Source organism: Chiloscyllium punctatum, chromosome 11, assembly GCF_047496795.1.
Source record: "Chiloscyllium punctatum isolate Juve2018m chromosome 11, sChiPun1.3, whole genome shotgun sequence".
In the NCBI taxonomy this organism is placed as follows: Eukaryota; Metazoa; Chordata; class Chondrichthyes; order Orectolobiformes; family Hemiscylliidae; genus Chiloscyllium; species Chiloscyllium punctatum.
The window spans coordinates 106830396-106849102 of record NC_092749.1 but is presented as its reverse complement, the minus strand read 5'-3'; the positions used below and the strand labels follow the sequence as shown (position 1 = coordinate 106849102).

At 52.9% G+C, this 18707-nt stretch overlaps 1 protein-coding gene across 3 annotated transcripts in view; it reads right to left on the bottom strand.

Moving 5' to 3' along the window:
- The window catches only part of plcb1 (phospholipase C beta 1), an 834527-nt gene that overhangs the window by 207773 nt on the left and 608047 nt on the right, over positions 1-18707 (bottom strand). For all 3 annotated transcript variants that reach the window (XM_072581462.1, XM_072581463.1, XM_072581461.1), the window contains exon 14: positions 14331-14508. In XM_072581462.1, the coding sequence (XP_072437563.1) occupies positions 14331-14508 (178 nt within the window). The remainder of the gene's footprint in view (positions 1-14330; positions 14509-18707) is intronic.

Below are 18707 nucleotides of genomic sequence, written 5' to 3'. Positions count from 1 at the left end.
TGGGGACATGAGTGACCTGGAATGGGGATTCCAGTGACCAGGAGCAGGGACATCAGTCACCAGGTGTGGGGACATTAGTGACCAGGAGTGGGACACCAGTGACCAGGAACGGGGACGCCAGTGACCAGCAGTGGGAACGCCAGTGACCAGGAGCGAGGAAATCAGTGACCAGGAGTGGGGACATGAGTGACCTGGAATGGGGATTCCAGAGACCAGGAGCGGGGACATCAGTCACCAGGAGTGGGGACATGAGTGACCAGGAGCGGGGACATCAGTCACCAGGAGTGGGGACATTAGTGACCAGGAGCGGGGATGTCAGTGACCAGAAGTGGGGACGCCAGTGACCAGCAGTGGGAACGCCAGTGACCAGGAGCAGGGACATCAGTCACCAGGTGTGGGGACATTAGTGACCAGGAGTGGGACACCAGTGACCAGGAACGGGGACGCCAGTGACCAGCAGTGGGAACGCCAGTGACCAGGAGCGAGGAAATCAGTGACCAGGAGTGGGGACATGAGTGACCTGGAATGGGGATTCCAGAGACCAGGAGCGGGGACATCAGTCACCAGGAGTGGGGACATGAGTGACCAGGAGCGGGGACATCAGTCACCAGGAGTGGGGACATTAGTGACCAGGAGCAGGGATGTCAGTGACCAGAAGTGGGGACTTCATTGACCAAGAGCGGGGACGTCAGTGACCAGAAGCAGGCATGTCAGTGACCAGGAGCGGGGACATTAGTGACCAGGAGTGGGACACCAGTGACCAGGAGCGGGGACGCCAGTGACCAGGACTGGGAACGCCAGTGACCAGGAGCGAGAATGCCAGTGACCAGGAGCGAGGACATCAGTGACCAGGAGTGGGGACATGAGTGACCTGGAATGGGGATTCCAATGACCAGGAGCAGGGACACCAGTCACCAGGAGTGGGGACATTAGTGACCAGGAGCGGGGACATCAGTCACCAGGAGTGGGGACATTAGTGACCAGGAGCGGGGATGTCAGTGACCAGAAGTGGGGACGCCAGTGACCAGCAGTGGGAACGCCAGTGACCAGGAGCAGGGACATCAGTCACCAGGAGTGGGGACATTAGTGACCAAGAGTGGGGACATTAGTGACCAGGAGCGGGGATGTCAGTGACCAGAAGCAGGCATGTCAGTGACCAGGAGCGGGGACATTAGTGACCAGGAGTGGGACACCAGTGACCAGGAGCGGGGACGCCAGTGACCAGGAGTGGGGACATTAGTGACCAGGAGTGGGACACCAGTGACCAGGAGCGGGGACGCCAGTGACCAGGACTGGGAACGCCAATGACCAGGAGCGAGAACGCCAGTGACCAGGAGTGAGGACATCAGTGACCAGGAGTGGGGACATGAGTGACCTGGAATGGGGATTCCACTGACCAGGAGCAGGGACACCAGTCACCAGGAGTGGGGACATTAGTGACCAGGAGCGGGGACATCAGTCACCAGGAGTGGGGACATTAGTGACCAGGAGCGGGGATGTCAGTGACCAGAAGTGGGGACATTAGTGACCAGGAGTGGGACACCAGTGACCAAGAGAGGGGACATCAGTGACCAGGAGTGGGGACATTAGTGACCAGGAGTGGGGATGTCATTGACCAAGAGCGGGAACGTCAGTGACCAGGAGCAGGCATGTCAGTGACCAGGAGCGGGGACATTAGTGACCAGGAGTGTGACACCAGTGACCAGGAGCGGCGATGCCAGTGACCAGGAGCGAGGACATCAGTGACCAGGAGTGGGGACATGAGTGACCTGGAATGGGGATTCCAATGACCAGGAGCAGGGACACCAGTCACCAGGAGTGGGGACATTAGTGACCAGGAGCGGGGACATCAGTCACCAGGAGTGGGGACATTAGTGACCAGGAGCGGGGATGTCAGTGACCAGGAGTGGGGACATTAGTGACCAGAAGCAGGCATGTCAGTGACCAGGAGCGGGGACATTAGTGACCAGGAGTGGGACACCGGTGACCAGGAGCGGGGACGCCAGTGACCAGAAGTGGGGACATTAGTGACCAGGAGTGGGGATGTCATTGACCAAGAGCGGGAACGTCAGTGACCAGGAGCAGGCAAGTCAGTGACCAGGAGCGGGGATATTAGTGACCAGGAGTGGGACACCAGTGACCAGGAGCGGCAACGCCAGTGACCAGGAGTGGGGATGTCATTGACCAGGAGTGGGAACGTCAGTGACCAGGAGCGAGGACATGAGTGACCAGGAATGGGGATTCCAGTGAGCAGGAGCAGGGACATCAGTCACCAGGAGTGGGGACATTAGTGACCAGGAGCAGGGACGTCAGTGACCAGGAGCGGGGACGTCATTGACAAGGTGCAGGGATGTTAGTGACCAGGGGTGTGGACGTCATTGACCAAGAGCGGGGACATCAGTGACCAGGAGCGGGGACGTCAGTGACAAGGAGCGGGAATTCCAGTCACCAGGAGTGGGGACGTCATTGACCAAAAGCGGGGACATCAGTGACCAGGAGCGGGGACGTCAGTGACAAGGAGCGGGGATTCCAGTGACCAGGAGTGGGGACGTCACTGACCAGGAGAAGTGACATCAGTGACCAGGATCAGGGATGTCAGTGACCAGGACTGGGGATACCACTGACCAGGAGCAGGGATTCCAGTCACCAGGAGCTGGGATTCCAGTGACCAGGAGCTGGGATTCCAGTGACCAGGAACGGGGATTCCAGCGAACAGAATAGGGATTTCACTACTGACCAGCAACAGGAACAACAGTAACCAGGAGCAGGGATTCCAGTCACCAGGAGGCGGGACATCTGTGACCAGGATCAGGGATTCCAGTGACCAGCAGCGGAGACATCAGTGAAAAGGAGCAGGGATTCCATTGACCAAGAGCGTGGATTCCATTAACCAGGTAGTGGGGACATCAGTGACCAGGAGATGGGTACAGAAGTGTCCAGGAGCAGGATTCCGGTGACCAGGAGCAGGAACCTAAGTGACCAGGCAGGTGAATCTGCAGACCAGGTGCAGGGATTCCAGTGACAAGGAGGTGGGGCTAGCAGTGTCCAGGACAGGGATGCCAGTTACCACAAGTGGGGAACTAGTGACCAGGAGTGGTGATGACATTGACCAGGAGCAGGGACGGCAGTGACCAGGAGTGGTGATGACATTGACCAGGAGCAGGGACGGCAGTGACCAGGAGTGAGGGCATTAGTGACCACGAGTGGTGACATCAATGACCAGGATTCCAGTGTTGAAAAATGTGTTGCTGGAAAAGCGCAGCAGGTCAGGCAGCATTTTTCAGCTCTCATCTCCAGCATCTGCAGTCCTCACTTTCTCCGCGGGGATTCCAGTGAAAAGCAGCGAGGATTCCACTGACCAGGAGAGGGGATTCCAGTGACCAGGTAGAGAGGATTCCAGTGACCAGGAGCAGGGATGTCAATGACCAGGAGTGGGGATTCCAGTGACTAGTAACAGGGACGTCAGTGACCAGGAGCAGGGAGATTAGTGACCAGAAGTGGGGACTCCAGTGATCAGGAGCAGGGACATCAGTCACCGTGAGTGGGGACATTAGTGACCAGGAGCGGGGATGTCACTGACCAGGAGCAAGTAGGTCCATGACAAGGAGCAGGGATGTTAGTGACCAGGAGCGGAAATTCCAGTGACCAGAGTGGAGATTCCAGTGACCAGGAGCGGGCATTCCAGTGACCAGGAGCGGAGATTCCAGTGACCAGGAGCAGGGATTCCAGTAACCAGGAGCGGGCATTCCAGTGACCAGGAGCGGAGACATTAGTGACTGGGAGTGGGGACATCAGTGACTGGGAGCGGGGACATCAGTGACCAGGAGCAGGGATTCCAGTGAACAGGAAAAGGGATTTCAGTGACCAGGAATGGGGATTCCACTGACCAGGATCAAGTACAACAGTGACCAGGAGCGGGGACATCAGTGACCAGGAGTGGGGATTCCACTGACCAGGAGCGGGGACTCCAGCGAACAGGAACGTGGATTCCAGTGACCAGGAGCAGGGATTTCAGTGACCAGCGTCAGGAACAACAGTGACCAGGAGCAGGGACGTCATTGACCAGGATCAGGGACATTAGTGACCAGGAGCAGGGACGTCAATGACCAGGAGCAGGGATGTCAATGACCAGGAGCAGGGACATTAGTGACCAGGTGCGGGGACATCATTGACCAGGAGCAGGGACATCAATGACCAGGAGCAGGGACGTCAGTGACCAGGAGCAGGGACGTCAGTGACCAGGAGCAGGGACATCAATGACCAGGAGCAGGGACATCATTGACCAGGAGCAGGGACGTCAGTGACCAGGAGCAGGGACATTAGTGACCAGGAGCAGGGATGTCAGTGACCAGGAGCGAGGACATCATTGACCAGGAGCGAGGACATCAGTGACCAGGATCAGGGATGTCACTGACCAGGAGTGGGGATACCACTGACCAGGAGCAGGGATTCCAGTCACCAGGAGCTGGGATTCTAGTGACCAGGAATGGGGATTCTAGTGACCAGGAATGGTGATTCCAGTGACCAGGAGCAGGGACATCAGTGACCAGGAGTGGGGACATTAGTGACTAGGAGTGGGGAGTCCAGTGACCAAGAACAGGCACCTCATTGACCAGGATCGGGGATGTCGGTGTCCAGGAGCAGGGACGTCAGTGACCAGGAGCGGAAATTCCAGTGCCCTGGAATGGGGACATCAGTGACCAGAAGTGGAGATTCCGAACACCAGGAGAGGGACATCACTGACCAGGAGCAGGGACATCAATGACCAGGAGTGGGGATTCCAGTGAAAAGGAGTGGGGATTCCACTGTCCAGGAGATGGGATTCCAGTGACCAGGAATGGGGTTTCCAGCGAATAGGAATGGGGATTTCACTGACCAGCATCAGGAACAACAGTAACCAGGAGCTGGGATACCAGTGACTAGGAGCTGGGATTCCAGTCAACAGGATCTCCGATTCCAGTCACCAGGAATGGGGTTTCCAGTCACCAAGAATGGGGTTTCCACAGACCAGGAGCAGGGAGGTCAGTGACCAGGAGCCAGGAATCCAGTGAAAAGGAGCGTGGATTCCAGTGACCAGGACCAGGGACATCTGTGACCAGGAGCAGGGACACCTGTGACCAGGAGCGCGGATTCCAGTGACCAGGAGCGGGGATATAAGTGACCAGGAGTGAGGACATCAGTGACCAGGAGCTGGGACGTTAGTGACTGGGAGAAGTGACGTCATTGACAAGGTGCAGGGACATCAGTGACCAGGAGCAGGGACATCAGTGACCTGGAATGGGGATTCCAGTGACCAGGAGTAGGGACATCAGTCACCAGGAGTGGGGACATTAATGACCAGGAGCGGGGACATCAGTGACCTGGAATGGGGATTCCAGTGACCAGGAGTAGGGACATCAGTCACCAGGAGTGGGGACATTAATGACCAGGAGCGGGGACGTCAGTGACAAGGAGCAGGAACATCATTGACCAGGAGCAGGGACATCAGTGACCAGGAGCGGGGACATCAGGCACCAGGAGTGGAGCATGAGTGACCTGGAGCAGGGACATCAATGACCTGGGGCAGGGATGTCCATGGCCAGGAATTGGGACATCAGTGACCAGGAGCGGGGATTGCAGTGAACAGGAACAGGGACATCAGTGACCAGGAGCTGGGACATCAGTGACCAGGAGCTGGGACGTCAGTGACTGGGAAAAGTGACATCAGTGACGAGGATCAGGGATGTCAGTGACCAGGAGTGGGGATTCTAGTGACCAGGAGTGGGGATATCAGTGACCAGGAGTGGGGACATCAGGCACCAGGAGTGGGGCATGACTGACCAGGAGCAGGGACATCAATGACCAGGAGCAGGGATGTCCATGACCAGGAATGAGGACATCAGTGACCAGGAGCTGGGATTCCAGTCACCAGGAGCTGGGATTCCAGTCACCAGGAGCTGGGATTCCAGTGACCAGGAGTGGGAGCATGACCAGGAGCAAGGACATCAGTGACCAGGAGTGGGGACATTAGTGACTAGGAGTGGGGACACCAGTGACCAAGAACAGGCACCTCATTGGCCAGGATCGGGGCGTCAGTGACCAAGAGCAGGGATGTCAGTGACCAGGAGCAGAAATTCCATTGACCTGGAATGGGGACGTCAGTGATGAGAAGCGGGGATTCCGAACACCAGGAGCAGGGACGTCAGTGACCGGGAGCAGGGACATCAGTGACCAGGAGCTGGAATTCCAGGGACCAGGAGTGATTAGTGATTGGGAGCGGGTACGTCAGTAACCAGGAGCAGGGATTCCAGTGAACAGGAACAGGGATTTCAGTGATCATGAGCAGGGATTCCAGTAACCAAGCACTGGGATTCCACTGAGCAGTATCAAGAACTACAGTGACCAGGTGCGAGGACGTCAGTGACCAGGAGTGGGGACATCATTGACCACGAGTGGGGATTCCAGTGAAAAAGAGCGGGGATTCCACTGACCAGGAGATGGGATTCCAGTGACCAGGAACGGGGGTTCCAGCGAACAGAATGGGGATTTCACTACTGACCAGCAACAGGAACAACAGTAACCAGGAGCAGGGATTCCAGTCACCAGGAGGAGGGACATCTGTGACCAGGATCAGGGATTCCAGTGACCAGCAGCGGAGACATCAGTGAAAAGGAGCAGGGATTCCATTGACCAAGAGCGTGGATTCCATTAACGAGGTAGTGGGGACATCAGTGACCAGGAGATGGGTACAGAAGTGTCCAGGAGCAGGGACATTAGTGACCAGGAGTGGGGACATCAGTGACCAGGCGTGGGGACGTCATTAACCAAGAGCGGGGACGTCAGTGACCAGGAGCAGGCATGTCGGTGACCAGGAGCGGGGACATTAGTGACCAGGAGTGGGGACGTCATTGACCAAGAGCGGGAACGTCAGTGACCAGGAGCAGGCATGTCAGTGACCAGGTGCGGGGACATTAGTGACCAGGAGTGGGACACCAGTGACCAGGAGCAGGGACGCCAGTGACCAGGAGTGGGAATGCCAGTGACCAGGAGCGAGGACATCAGTGACCAGGAGTGGGGACATGAGTGACCTGGAATGGGGATTCCAGTGAGCAGGAGCAGGGACATCAGTCACCAGGAGTGGGGACATTAGTGACCAGGAGCGGGGATGTCAGTGACCAGAAGTGGGGACGTCATTGACCAAGAGTGGGGATGTCAGTGACCAGAAGCAGGCATGTCAGTGACCAGGAGCGGGGACGTCAGTGACCAGGAGTGGGACACCAGTGACCAGGAGCTGGAATTCCAGTGACCAGGAGTGATTAGTGATTGGGAGCGGGTACATCAGTAACCAGGAGCAGGGATTCCAGTGAACAGGAACAGGGATTTCAGTGATCATGAGCAGGGATTCCAGTGATCAAGCACTGGGATTCCACTGACCAGTATCAAGAACTACAGTGACCAGGTGCGAGGACATCAGTGACCAGGAGTGAGGACATCATTGACCACGAGTGGGGATTCCAGTGAAAAGGAGCGGGGATTCCACTGACCAGGAGATGGGATTCCAGTGACCAGGAACGGGGGTTCCAGCGAACAGAATGGGGATTTCACGACTGACCAGCAACAGGACCAACAGTAACCAGGAGCAGGGATTCCAGTCACCAGGAGGAGGGACATCTGTGACCAGGATCAGGGATTCCAGTGACCAGCAGAGGAGACATCAGTGAAAAGGAGCAGGGATTCCATTGACCAAGAGCGAGGATTCCATTAACCAGGTAGTGGGGACATCAGTGACCAGGAGATGGGTACAGAAGTGTCCAGGAGCAGGATTCCGGTGACCAGGAGCAGGAACCTAAGTGACCAGGCAGGTGAATCTACAGACCAGGTGCAGGGATTCCAGTGACCAGGAGGTGGGGCTAGCAGTGTCCAGGACAGGGATGCCAGTTACCACAAGTGGGGAACTAGTGACCAGGAGTGGTGATGACATTGACCAGGAGCAGGGACGGCAGTGACCAGGAGTGAGGGCATTAGTGACCAGGAGCAGGGATTCCAGTGATCAGGAGCAGCGACGTCAGTGACCAGGAGTGAGGACATTAGTGACCACGAGTGGTGACATCAATGACCAGGTTTCCAGTGTTGAAAAATGTGTTGCTGGAAAAGCGCAGCAGGTCAGGCAGCATTTTTCAGCTCTCATCTCCAGCATCTGCAGTCCTCACTTTCTCCGCGGGGATTCCAGTGAAAAGCAGCGAGGATTCCACTGACCAGGAGAGGGGATTCCAGTGACCAGGAGCGGGGATGTCAATGACCAGGTGTAGAGATTCCAGCGATTAGGAATGGGGTGTCACTGACAAGGAGTGGGGACATTAGTGACCAGGAGAGAGGATTCCAGTGACCAGGAGCAGGGATGTCAATGACCAGGTGTAGGGATTCCAGCGATTAGGAATGGGGTGTCACTGACCAGGAGTGGGGACATTAGTGACCAGGAGAGAGGATTCCAGTGACCAGGAGCAGGGATGTCAATGACCAGGAGCAGGGACATTAGTGACCAGGAGTGGGGATTCCAGTGACTAGTAACAGGGACGTCAGTGACCAGAAGCAGGGAGATTAGTGACCAGAAGTGGGGACTCCAGTGATCACGAGCAGGGACATCAGTCACCTTGAGTGGGGACATTAGTGACCAGGAGCGTGGATGTCACTGACCAGGAGCAAGTAGGTCCATGACCAGGAGCAGGGATGTTAGTGACCAGGAGCGGAAATTCCAGTGACCGGAGCGGAGATTCCAGTGACCAGGAGTGGGCATTCCAATAACCAGGAGTGGGCATTCCAGTGACCAGGTGCGGAGACATTAGTGACTAGGAGTGGGGACATCAGTGACTGGGAGCGGGGACATCAGTGACCAGGAGCAGGGATTCCAGTGAACAGGAAAAGGGATTTCAGTGACCAGGAATGGGGATTCCACTGACCAGGATCAAGTACAACAGTGACCAGGAGCGGGGACATCAGTGACCAGGAGTGGGGATTCCAGTAAAAAGGAGCGGGGGTTCCATTGACCAGGAGAGGGGATTCCAGTGACCAGGAACGGGGATTCCAGCGAACAGGAACAGGGATTTCACTGACCAGCATCAGGAATAACAGTATTCAGGAGCAGGGATTCTGATGACCAGCAGCAGGGATATCCGTGACCAGGATCAGGGATTCCAGTGACCAGGAGCAGGGACATCCATGATCAGGAACAGGGACGTCAGTGACGAGTAGCGGGGACCTTAGTGCACCAGCAGTGGGGATGTCACTGACCAGGAATGAGGACTCCAATGACCAGGAACAGGTAGGTCCGTGACCAGGAGCAGAAATTCCGGTGACCTGGTGTGGGGACACCAGTGACCAGGAGCAGGGATTCCGGGAGCAGGGACGTCAGTGACCAGGAGCGGGGATTCCACTGACCAGGAGCGGGGACTCCAGCGAACAGGAACGTGGATTCCAGTGACCAGGAGCAGGGATTTCAGTGACCAGCGTCAGGAACAACAGTGACCAGGAGCAGGGACGTCAGTGACCAGGAGCAGGGATGTCAATGACCAGGAACAGGGACATTAGTGACCAGGAGCAGGGACATCAATGACCAGGAGCAGGGACGTCAGTGACCAGGAGCAGGGACATCAATGACCAAGTGCAGGGACATCATTGACCAGGAGCAGGGATGTCAGTGACCAGGAGCAGGGACATTAGTGACCAGGAGCAGGGATGTCAGTGACCAGGAGCGAGGACATCATTGACCAGGAGCGAGGACATCAGTGACGAGGAGCAAGGACATCAGTGACCAGGAGCAGGGAAATTAGTGACCAGGAGCGGGGACATCAGGCACCAGGAGCAGGGACGTCAGTGACCAGGAGCAGGGACATCAATGACCAGGAGCAGGGACGTCAGTGACCAGGAGCAGGGATGTCAGTGACCAGGAGCGAGGACATCATTGACCAGGAGCGAGGACATCAGTGACCAGGAGCAGGGAAATTAGTGACCAGGAGTGGGGACATTAATGACCAGGAGCAGGGACGTCAGTGACCAGGAGCAGGGATGTCAGTGACCAGGAGCGAGGACATCATTGACCAGGAGCGAGGACATCAGTGACCAGGAGCAGGGAAATTAGTGACCAGGAGCAGGGACGTCATTGACCAGGAGCAGGGACGTCAGTGACCAGGAGCAGGGACATTAGTGACCAGGAACGGGGACATCAGTGACCAGGAGCAAGGACATCATTGACCAGGAGCAGGGAAATTAGTGACCAGGAGCAGGGACGTCAGTGACCAGGAGCGAGGACATCAGTGACGAGGAGCGAGGACATCAGTGACCAGGAGCAGGGAAATTAGTGACCAGGAGCGGGGACATCAGGCACCAGGAGCGAGGATATCTGTGACCAGGAGCGAGGATATCAGTGTCCAGGAGCAGGGACGTCAGTGACCAGGAGTGGGGCTATCACTGACCAGGAGCAGGGACGTCATTGACCAGGAGCGAGGATATCTGTGACCAGGAGCGAGGATATCAGTGTCCAGGAGCAGGGACGTCATTGACCAGTGACCCAGCCCAGAGCGAGCCAGCAGCCAGTGGTCAGACACCCTGCATTGATTCACATGTTGAGATCCTTTGCAGGGAGACTGTGATGTTGGACCATACTGTTATAGCTGCAATGTAACATTTTCCTACTTTATTTCTATCTTCTGTAACAAAGGATTGTATTTAGTTACTCTGATGTTGCTGTGTGTTGGCGACATCGTTCGACTGTAACTAAACTGTAACTAAGAATCTGTACCTGGATACCTTAGTCCCTGAGATGGCATTGTAATGTGGCAACTTATAAATCTTTCACTTTACCCAAGTGAGTATATGTGACAATAAAACTTATTCAACTGAATTCCTGTCTCTCTCTCCAGGTTCTTAGGGTTTAATAATCCAATGCATTGATCTGGTCACTGATATTTTGCAGCCAATTTTAATGTAGGATTGTTCACCTTTAACCCAACATTTACTCTTCTATCATGGATCATTTCCATCACAACATGACCCCTCACAATCTCCTCGAGAGCAGTGGCTGCTAACAGCAGCAACTTAAACACAGCGGGGGAGGCTGTGTGTTTTTTAGAAGTTATAAAAGGAGCTTGAAACGCACAAAAGGCTAATGCATCAGAGCAAAGCAACCTGCTAATGGAGTCATTTAGTCTCGAAATGTGAGCTTGCTCTCTCTCGACGGAAGCTGCCTGACCAGATGTTGGAATCTAAAACAGGCATGCAGGAGGCTGGAAGAACACAGCAAGCCAGGCAGCATCAGGAGGTAGAGAAATCAACGTTTCAGGTGTAACCCTTCTTCAGGACTGGGGGCGGGTGTGGGAGGGAGCTGCAGATAAAGGGGTTGGCAGGTGGACAGGGTGGTGAAGTGGGGAAAGGTGGAGACAGGTAGAGGGTACGACCTGGTTGGTCAATGGGAGGAATGAATCCGGTTGGTGGCAAGGAGCAGGGGAAGGGAGGAGGTGGGTTTGGAAATGGCGTTCGGGGATGGGGAGGGAGTCATAGAGTCATGGAGATGTACAGCATGGAAACAGACTCTTCAGTCCAACCCGTCCATGCCGACTAGATATCCCAACCCAATCTAGTCCCACCTGCCAGCACCCGGCCCATATCCCTCCAAACCCTTCCTATTCATATACCCATCCAAATGCCTTTTAAATGCTGTAATTGTACCAGCCTCCACCACTTCCTCTGGCAGCTGATTCCATACACGAACCACCTTCTGTGTGAAAAAGTTGCCCCTTAGGTCTCTTTTATATCTTTCCCCTCTCACCCTAAACCTATGCCCTCTAGTTCTGGACTCCCTGACCCCCAGGGAAAAGACTTTGCCTATTTACCCTATCCACGCCCCTCATAATTTTGTAAACCTCTATAAGGTCACCCCTCAGCCTCCCACGCTCCAGGGAAAACAGCCCCATAATATGAAATTGGAGAGCTCAATGTTCCCCAGCCTTTGCTGTTTTCAACTTGCTGCAACGCTGTAGAGGTTATAGGCAAATCCACAAAGGGTCCAGATGCGCAACATTAGTCCCTTCGAAATAATTCCTGGATGTCTACGGGTGGAGGTGAGTTGTTGTGTTAGTGCAGCGTTTGGAATTTTGTAAGTATTTGGTGCATCACTGACAATGTGTCTGACTTGGTTTAACTGATGGTGAGTGACAGCTGACTGAAGGACCAGGATTTCTCAAATTACCCAAAACCAACTTTTAAATCTCAAGTTGAGCAGTATGCATCTTCTGTCTGTGATTTCACAATCACCTCAAGAAGAATTTTTATTTCCTCCATCCATACACTTCATGGAATATATGACATTGTTTTTAATATGTCCATTTCTGTCTTTCAATATAGAGACTCCCTTGCATTCCAATTTCATTCCTCCGCTATATTTTCTTTTCCGCCTCAAATTGAAACAGTCTGTACGTAAGTTTCTTCATTAAATCAGGCTTATGTTAAATTCCTTGACTATACTTCAAGGAATCTCAGTAGCCAAATCGTGCAGTCAAATTAGGTGGCTCAGTGATTCGCACTGCTGCCTCACAGTGCTGGGAACCCGGGTTCAATTCCAGCCTTGGGGGGGGACTGTCTGTGTGGAGCTTGCACATTTTCCCCTGTGTCTGTGTGGGCTTCCTCCCACAGTCCAAAGATGCACAGGTTCGGTGGATTGGCCTTACTAAATTGTCTACTGTGTCTAGGGATGCGCAAGTAGGTGGGTTAGCCATACAAAGATGGGGTGGGTCTGGGTGAGATGCTCTTTGGAGGTTTGGTGTGGATTTAATGGGCTGACTGGCCTGCTTCCACACTCGAGGGATTCTGTGATGATTCTGTGGAATAGTCTTCACCAATGTCCAATACGCACATGTAGGTATCCAGAGACATTGCTGGTTTTACATTAATCTTGACCTCCTGTCCCCTTCCTGATCTATTCCCCTTCCGGATACAGAGACCTCAACTAATGCAAGCTAAATTAACAATGACAGAACTAACACATTATGATGGTTACATCTTGCTTTAGGGTTGACTCCGAACACAGGGTTATCACAAGGTCCAGTTAGAATGTAAGGCTGAAGTGTGGAAACATGCATTGACACGAGGCAGTGAGATATCCACTGCCCACTTCATGCCAGAGAGACGTGAGAAAAGAACAGGATACCTGGTTTAAATTTGCAAAAGGCAAACTTAGCACCGGAGTCAAAAATGCCTTCTCAAATAAATGGTTGACTCACATAACTGACTTTGAGGCTGAAACAGATGCTGAGGGAAAAATAGCCTTTTCTTGAATGTTTCAGTTTCTGCTTCAGTTGGGTTGGCATCATAGATTAACATCCATATCCTGCCAACCCAGGCATGACCTGCCGACATGGTTACCCTGACGATGGGAGTGATCCGAAATGGAGATTTCAAGTGATGGGACTTTGACCCTTTCCTTGTACCGTGTTCAATGTGGGGCTGATCCTGGGAAGGTAGGATGTTGGTACTCTGTCTCATAACTCGTGTGGGTGGCTATCTTGTGTATTGTCCTTGTCCATGGGTTTCAGGTATTTAGAATAGAATCCTCACAGAGAGGAAACAGGCCATTTGGCCCAACAAGTCCATATCGACCCTCCAAAGGGCATCCTACACAAACCCACCCCCTTGCCCTTTCCCCGTAATCCTGAATTTCCCATGGCTAATGCATCTAACCTACACATTGCTGAATACTATGGGTAATTTAGCATGGCCAATCCACCTAACCTGCACACCTTTGGACTGTGAGAGGAAACCAGAACACCTGGCAGAAATTCACACAGACATGGGGAGAATGTGCAAACTCTACACAAGCAGGTGCCCAAGGCTGGAATCAAACCTGGGTCCCTGGTGCTGCGAGGCCACAGTGCTAACCACCTGTCAATTCCCACCAGCCCATTCCATAGTTTATCGAGCACTATCAGTTTAATTCTCCCCACCCCTGTGCTGCAGCGATTCCCAGTTCCAAAACTTTGATTAACGATGCAACACTGGGTTGGGTACCTGATTTGTGCAGGTGAGCAAAGCTGGAGTGAATGATATCCTGACCCCACGCTTATTTTGCAGCCCTGCTAACGCTACTGCGTCCTGACCCTAATCGAGAGTCCGCAACGTATACTGACAGCGCACATTCATCAACTTTAGAGATTGCACATGGTAGCCCATCTGTACTGACGTCAATGACCAGGCTGTTGTGTACCATCAGAACATTGCCGCTGTGCGGGCATGTTCACCAAAACTGATCCTGTTTGATTGTTGCCCACCAATCGCAGTGAGCTGAGAGCCGAGAGTCAGCATACCTGCTCCAGGGGACGAGGGCTCAAAGACACTTGAGGAGTCGCTGTGTGTGTTTGATGCCTGCTCACTGAGCTTTTTCTTGGCACTTCCATCGGTCGGCTTGTGGCCTTTCTTCTTGTTCTTGATGAGAATTTTACCCATCATGTCATGTGGGCTGGGCAAGGGCACTCCCGCCTCGAGCTAAGATAAAAAGGAGAATTTTATTTTTTTAAAAACAATTGGGATGGAGGTGGGAGAACATTCACAAGCGAAATGGTGACATGCGCTTGAACATTCCATCAAGTTGTGACTGTGGTACGTTTTCTGGTTCTCAGATGTTCGAAATAATCACACTTCAGGCTCGCAAAGCTTATATCACTTTGTCTTAAGTCCAGCTTGACATGCTTCCTGGATAGGAACCAGCTTAGACCCACTCTCAAATGTTAACTCTGATCTCTCTCTCTCTCTCTGCACCTTCTTCATAGCTGTAACCAGTAGCAGTGGTGGACTCTCCCTCTTTATGGTCATTTAAGCGGGCATTGGACAAGCATATGGAGGTTATTGGGCTAGTGTAGGTTAGGTAGGCTTTGGTCGGCGCAACATCGCGGGCTGAAGGGCCTGTACTGCGCTGTATTTTTCTATGTTCTATGTTCTGTTACACTGACGCACTTTGTATGCCTGGATAGCACACAAAACAACACTTTTCAAAAAGAATGAAAGAACAAAAGAGGAATACAGCACCGGAACAGGCCCTTCAGCCCTCCAAGCCTGTGCTGATCATAATGCCCTAACTAAAAGAACAAACAAACCTTCTGCCGTTATTCGGTCCAAATCCCTCTATTCCCTCCCTATTCATGTAACCATCCAAATGCCTCTTAAATGGGTGGCACGGTGGCACAGTGGTTAGCACTGCTGCCTCACAGCACCAGAGACCCAGGTTTAATTCCTGCCTCAGGCGGCTGACTGTGTGACATTTGCACATTCTCCCTGTGTCTGCGTAGGTTTCCTCCGGGTGCTCCGGTTTCCTCCCACAGTCCAAAAACGTGCAGGTTAGGTGAATTGGCCATGCTAAATTGCCCATAGTGTTAGGTGAAGGGGTAAATGTAGGGGAATGGGTCTGGGTGGATTGCGGGTCGGTGTGGACTTGTTGGGCCGAAGGGCCTGTTTCCACACTGTAAGTAATCTAAAAAAAAAGTCACTAATGTGCCTGTTACCACCATCTCTTCTGGCAATGCATTCCAGGATCCTCTGTGAAAAACCTCCCTCTCACATCTCCCTTAAACTTTCCCCCTCTCACCTTGAACCTGGGCCCCCTTGTAACTGAAACTTCAACCCTGGGAAAACACCTCTGACTATCCACCCTCTCTATGCCTCTCATGATTCTGTAAGCCTCGATCAGGTCTCCACTCAGCTGCCACCTTTCCAGTGAAACAATCCTCGTCTTTTTAACCTTTCCTCGTAGCCATTTCACTCTGTCTCGGTACATGTGACAACAATAAATTAATCATCATCAATCATCAAGACAGTGTGGATGTTGGAAATCTGAAACAAGCCCAGAGAATGCTGGAGAAACTCCAGTTCTGAAGTTAAAAATCGCACAACTCCGGGTGACAGTCCAACTGGTTTATTTGGAAGCACTAGCTTTCAGAGTGTCACTCTTTCATCGGGTGGTTGTGATGAAGGAGCAGTGCTCCAAAAGCTAGTGCTTCCAAATAAATCTGTTGGACTATAACCTGGTGTTGTGAGATTATCAACTTTGTCCACCCCAGTCCAACACCAGCATCTCCAAATCAGTTCTGAAGATAGATCACACCAGACTTAAAGCATCAAATCTGTTTCCGTCCCCACAGATGCTACCAGACCTGCTGAGTTTCTCCAGTACTTTCTCTGTGTTTGCTCCTGCTTAGACCAGTGTTGTACAATGTCTAACTCTAGTGATGATTTGGAGATGCCGGTGTTGGACTGGGATGTACAAAGTTAAAAATCACACAACACCAGGTTATAGTCCAACAGGTTTATTTGGAAGCACTAGTTTTCAGAGCACTGCTCCTTCATCAGATGGTAGTCCCTCATCATTCCCCCGCCCCCATGACCATAACCTGGTGTTGTGTGATTTCTAACTCTAGTGAGCTCTGCATATCTCCATTCTGTTATACTTACAGATACAATTGATTCCTGTTCTGAGCTCTTTCAGAATTATGCCGGACTATTTAATGGTTTGTGATGCAAATTTTAAAATAAACAATAGCATGATACCAATTTAATTCAGCTTTAAATCTTTTGGTTTGCATACTGAATGAAAGCAATGGTATTTGAGTTGCTGTACATAATTTTAAAGTGTGTAGTTGGCCCATTTTATTTGCACAAATACTTTGGAATTTTTAAGTCACCCTGATGCTGTAGTTTTCATCATTTTAAATGTTTATAGCCATCTTAACAAGCTCATGCACATCAGAACAGCATTGACAGACCTTCTCACCCACTCCTCAGTCACCATTTTGTTCTATACTTGGTTGAAAACTACAGTTTGTAACATTCCCCAAAAATCACCAAACAAACGGTGGGAGGATTTTCCAATTGTTTTAAAGAAATAAGCATGGCGGCTAACATGATCCTGCCCACCAACAATGGGAGAGCCATCCAGATCTTGGGCCAATCAAAGTTAAGAATCACACAACACCAGGTTATAGTCCAACAAGTTTATTTGGAAGCACTAGCTTTCGGAGCGTCGCTCCTTCATCAGGTGGTTGTATAGGACACAATTGTAAGACACAGAATTTATAGCAAAAATTTACAGAGTGATGTAACTGAAATTACACATTGAAAAATACCTTGATTGTTTGTTAAGTCTCTCTTCTATTAGAATGGCCATGTTAGTTTCACTTCTTTCAGATGTAAATCACAAAAGAGAGTGGTCATGGGTAGGGAGAGGGTGTGGTCATTGGGATTGAGGGGAAGTGGGCATGGCTGGAGGGACAGGGTACAGTCATGAGGAGGGTGGGGGAGCGGTCATGGAGTGGAGGGGGTCAGCGGGAGGGCAGGGGGAGTGATCATGGGGAGGGCAGGCGGAGTGGTCATGGGGGGCGGGGGAGTGGTCATGGGGAGGACGGGCGAGTGGTCATGGGGAGGACGGGCGAGTGGTCATGGGGCAGGGGGAGTGGTCATGGGGAGGACGGGCGAGTGGTCATGGGGCAGGGGGAGCGGTCATGGGGACAACAGAGAGAATGGTCATGGGGCGGGGGAGTGATCATGGGGAGGGCAGGGGGCCTGGTCATGGGGCAGGGGAGTGGTCACAGGGTGGGCAGGGTGTGGTAATGGAGAGGGAGGGGTGTTGTCATGGGAATGGAGTAGTGTGGTCATGGGGAATGGGGGTGTTGTCGTAGGGAGGGAAGGTGTAGTCGTGGGGATGAGGAGGTGGGTAATGGAGAGGGAGGGTGAGTGGTCAAGCGCATGGGGGTAAGTGGTCATGGTGGGAGGGATGGGGAGTGGTCAAGGAGATGAAGGGTGTGGTCATGTGGAGGGCACGGGTAGTGGTCATGGAGTTGACAGGGGAAGTGGAAATGGGGGCCAGGGGGAATGGTCATGAAGAGGGAGGGTGTGATCATGGAGATAGGGAGGATTTGTGGTCATGGGGGTAGGGAGGGGAAGTGGTCATGAAGGAGAGAGGGGAGTGGCCATGGGGTGGGAGTGGTGTGCTTGGTGGGAGGGAAATGGTGAACATGGGGAGCTCTGGGGGAATAGTCATGGGGACAAGCGAAGTAGTCATGGGGAGAGAGGGATAAGGCTAAGGGGTAGTGAGAGGTGTTGTCATGGAGAGGGAGAGAGGGGGAATGTTCATGGGAAGGTAGGGGTGTGGTCATGGGGAGGGCAAGGGAATGGTTATGGGTGGGGGGTGTGCTTAGGGGAGGGAGGGGTAAGGTCAAAGGGGAAGGAGGGTAAGTGGTCATTGGGAGGGAGGAGGAATGTTCATGGGGAGGAAGAGGTTGTTGTCATGGGGAAGGATGGGGCGTGGTTATGGAGAGGGAGGGTGTAGTCATAGGGGAAGGGTGTGGTCATGGGGGAGGTGTGGTCATGGGGGGTCATGGGGAGGGGATGTGTGGTCATGGGGGGAGGGTGTGGTCATGGTGGAAGGGTGTGATCATGGGGAGTGAGGTGGTGTGGACATAGGGGGAAGGGTGTCGTCATGGGGAGGGAGACGGTGTGGTCATGGGGAAGGGGGAGGGAGGAGGGAGGGAGGGAGTGCATCGGATGCAAAGGGTTAGTGACTAACCTCTGACCCCCCCCAAATTGGAGAAACCCAGCCGTAAACCTGTTTGGACAGGCCGTTCTGGTTTACTGCTTGGGCAGGTTGCTGGGAACAGTGAAACATTGGGCTGTGGTGAAGAGGCTCTTAAAAGGTC